General features: G+C 33.6%; 1 protein-coding gene across 1 annotated transcript; it reads left to right on the top strand.

The window, feature by feature from the left end:
• On the top strand, positions 379-3,545 carry LOC109226822 (polygalacturonase-like). The gene is made up of 4 exons (XM_019391688.1): positions 379-868; positions 1,306-1,595; positions 2,571-2,796; positions 3,038-3,545. The coding sequence occupies exons 1-4, from the start codon at positions 434-436 to the stop codon at positions 3,263-3,265; spliced, it is 1,179 nt and encodes a 392-aa protein (XP_019247233.1). The 5' UTR covers positions 379-433; the 3' UTR covers positions 3,266-3,545.

Below are 3,978 nucleotides of genomic sequence, written 5' to 3' on the forward strand. Positions count from 1 at the left end.
CTAAACCTTCTATTCATTTGTAACTTTCTACATTCTAGTTATTAATAGATCTTGCTAGCTAACAATGCCGATAAAATTAAAATTTTATAACTGGCAACTCACATGTTGATGTTGTACTCAACTGATGCATTTTCTGCGTTCTTTGTGGATCTTATAATTCTTTTAAATCCCATGATCCTTCCGCTTCTCTTTTGTCCTTTTTTTCGTCTTTTTAATATAACGAGCACATGTACATCCCTGGAATTCATTCATCGTCCATGTCCGTAGCATTTAAGTCAATTTCTAAATCTGCATCCGAGCTAGCGCAAAACCAAATTATTTATTGTCATGTGGACAAAAAAGAAATTATTATATGGACACCATATGAATAACTATAAATAGACAAATGCACAATCTTTATTTTCTTTGTAACGACCTCTAAAAGCCAATCAACATGGCCAACTTCAAAACCATGACATGTACCGGTGTTTCTTTGTTGCTCTTCTTTTGTTTAATACCTTCTTGTTTAGCCTACAATGTGGTTAGTTTTGGGGCTAGGGGAGATGGGAGGACAGACTCAACTTCCGCATTTCTTCGCGCTTGGTCTGCTGCCTGCCACTCTACTAGCCAGGCGAACGTGTACATTCCACGAGGAACATATTTGGTAAGAACGTTGAATTTAAACGGCCCTTGCCGGAGAAGAATTGAGTTCCGAATTGACGGTACTCTCATTGCTCCAGCCAATTATCACGCAATTGGTCATTCTGAGTTCTGGATTATGTTTTATAAGGTAAGTGGGCTTTCAGTGTATGGAGGAACTATGAACGCCAAGGGTCATGGTTATTGGTCGTGCCGAAAGGGTGGAAAGTCTTGCCCACAAGGAGCTAGGGTACGTATACTTTCTTTATTCCAATTTATATCTGTCACTTCTTACTTTTTTTTTTAATCTTAAATGTATCTATCCAGTAGGAAAAAAATCTCAGATATTTCAACATTTGTCGAAGCTTCTTCTCCATGAAGTGAATTATGTCTCACCTTCATTTCTTTAAGCATCAAATTCCATAGAAGATTTAGTTTCATCTGGACTTTTGGACTGTCTATATCACAACACAATAAATACTCAAGGTTTACCATAATAATAACTAATAAGTACACGATAAAACAAGGACAAAATTAAAATCGTGACAAGGGAATTACACGATAAAACGAGGACAAAATTAACATCGTGACAAGGGAATCATAGTACTATTATTTTTCTACAAAAAAGAGATTACCTGTCTAAAGAATCTCTAACACTGATGATGTAAAATGTCTATGTATTTGCAGTCAATTCAATTTATGTGGTGTAACAATGTACTGTTGAGGGGCTTAACATCACTCCACAGTCAAAGAGTACATGTAGGGATTAATTACAGCAGCAATGTGAGAGTTGAGAATGTGAAGATAATAGCACCAAGTGGAAGCCCAAATACTGATGGCATTCATGTACAAAACTCAAGAGGGGTTACCATTTACGGCAGCATCATCCAGACTGGAGATGACTGCATTTCTGTTGGTCCTGGTTCCATGAACTTGTGGATTGAAAAAATTGGATGTGGACCTGGACATGGCATCAGGTAAATCATTACTTTCACAAACGTTTTTTTATTCATTGTTAATCCATTTAAGTAGTATATATAAGGAAGAAAAAAATAAGAGTAAGTCTATCTAACTTATGGTGCAAGTTAGATTTGGTCTACACGAGTCATTACCTTCCGAACTTAGATGTAACTCATAAAGGAAATTTAAATCTCTTAAAACATTAAATTGGTAAATCGGAGACACATCTATTTATTAATTTATTTGATAAAAAATATTCAAATTTACTCTTTAAGCATTTGATTTATCTTACATTTGCTGTCTGTTCATCTTTTGATCCTTGAAAACCCTACACCGTTAATTTTGTCCCATATTTGACCCTCCCTCTGACGGCCGTCGAATTTGACTATGACATTTGCGACGGTGGAGCCACGTAGACAAACAAAAGATCCAAATTTTCCCATAAACTTATAATTTGGTATATTTATATTCTCTGCAATAATTTGAAGCAAGTCCCTGAACAATTAAAAATGTCCAAGTACACCACCTATGTGGCTTGACTAATTTTCTACGGTAAAAAACTGTCATTGGAAGAAGCATATTTGACACGAGAGATATTGGTATATGAGCCGAAAGTTAAAGGAAATACTTATATAAGATAAGTAACAAACGTTAGCGAGATATAATCGAATTATTTCCCTACATTTAATTAAGCTTACACACATTTTTTTTTTTTGGCCTGAATTTTTTATTGGACAAGCACGTGATGATGAATCTGTTTTTGTACTGATATCATTATAAATTATGCGATCATGTCATGTAAAATTTTAAGTTTTTAGGAGAAGATACATTTGTTTATTGATATTAAATTTACAACATATTCTAATATTTCAATTATTTTGTAGTCCGACTAATACGATTTCTGGCTCAAATATGACGTGTTTGTGATAGTCTAATTCTAGAATTTGTTTATGCGAAATATATCATGTTGATTGTTTGTTTCACATTTGCAGCATAGGAAGTTTGGGGAGTAGTTACAAGGAAGCTGGAGTTACGAATATAACAGTAACAAATTCGGTTTTCACGAAGACACAGAATGGCGTTAGAGTAAAGTCCTGGGCAAGACCAAGTGGTGGCTATGCTAAAAATCTCATGTTCTCAAATCTTATTATGAAGAATGTTGGGTACCCCATAATCATTGACCAAAACTATTGTCCCGATAATAATTGCCCTCATCAGGTATCTATATATCATTAACTCATCTCCAACAAATTGCAACTCATTTCCTCTACAACTTTTTTAAGCAATGAAAAGATTAATCTGCATGCGTAAAAACACAAGCACAACAAACGTAAAAATTAATAGATAGCGGTATTTTTTAATTTTTCCAATTATAACGCACATGAAAGAATAACTAATATTCATTTGCAAATAAACTTAATTATCTATCTGAATTAGAGTTACTGTTTATTAAATGAAGAATTCAGGAGTAAAGGTGAGTCAAGTAACATACAAGAATGTGAAAGGGACATCATCCACACAGGCAGCCATGAAATTTGATTGCAGTTACACAAATCCATGCACTGGAATCAGACTGCAAGACATAAAGCTTACTCACAATGATCGCTTAAGAAGGCCTGCAATATCCTACTGTAGAAATGCAAGTGGAAGACGTGGTGGCACAGTCATTCCCAGGAGTTGTTTCTAAAACAATACAGAAAAAAAAAACTCCTTTGTATATACTTTTATTTCAAGTTCAGAGTGAAAAGAAAAAAACACTTTTCTTCTCTGCGTCTATTGTTCTTAAATAAGTTGTTGTTCTACATATATCCGTTGTCGTGGTTGATAGTTGATCTACAGTATAGGTGTCTATTTGTGGTGAATCAGTTCTCAAAGTGTAAGTTGTCTTCTTGTGTAGTTTAGAAGTAGTCGCTTGTGTAGTTTCTTTGCTATTTCGAACCACATTTATATATATACTAATTTTAGAATACGTGTGTTGCACCTGTTAATTAGTTGGGTCTATTAGTAATAAATTGTTTGTATTAGAAATGAATTATGTATAAAATAATATAATTACAGTACATATTTTTCAATAGGTAAAACTGCATAAAAAAATAAAAGAAAACTACAAATAAGTTCAAAAAATATACACAAAAAAATTAATCAAGCTATGGAGGAACTAACAGTAACTTGAGTTGAAAATAATAAAGTTTTCTATGTGGAGGAACAAAAATAATGACTAATTTGAAATTTGAATTTTAAACTTGCTGCTATGGAGGAGAATTGAGGTTTCCTGTGTATTTGCAAAAAAAATTGATTGCTCGTTGTGTTGGGAGATATAGCAGACTAGCAGACAGCAGAAAGAATTGGGAAAGACCATAAATTAGGGCTTATTGCAACAAAAAAAAAAAGGTTTTGATT

Source organism: Nicotiana attenuata, chromosome 6 (assembly GCF_001879085.1).
Source record: "Nicotiana attenuata strain UT chromosome 6, NIATTr2, whole genome shotgun sequence".
Lineage (NCBI taxonomy): Eukaryota > Viridiplantae > Streptophyta > Magnoliopsida > Solanales > Solanaceae > Nicotiana > Nicotiana attenuata.

Coding starts and splice junctions, on each gene's coding strand:
- LOC109226822 (XM_019391688.1), top strand. CDS start 434: ATGGCCAACTTCAAAACCATGACATGTACCGGTGTTTCTTTGTTGCTC. Junction 869..1,305: donor CTTGCCCACAAGGAGCTAGG/GTACGTATACTT, acceptor ATGTATTTGCAG/TCAATTCAATTTATGTGGTG. Junction 1,596..2,570: donor GGACCTGGACATGGCATCAG/GTAAATCATTAC, acceptor TCACATTTGCAG/CATAGGAAGTTTGGGGAGTA.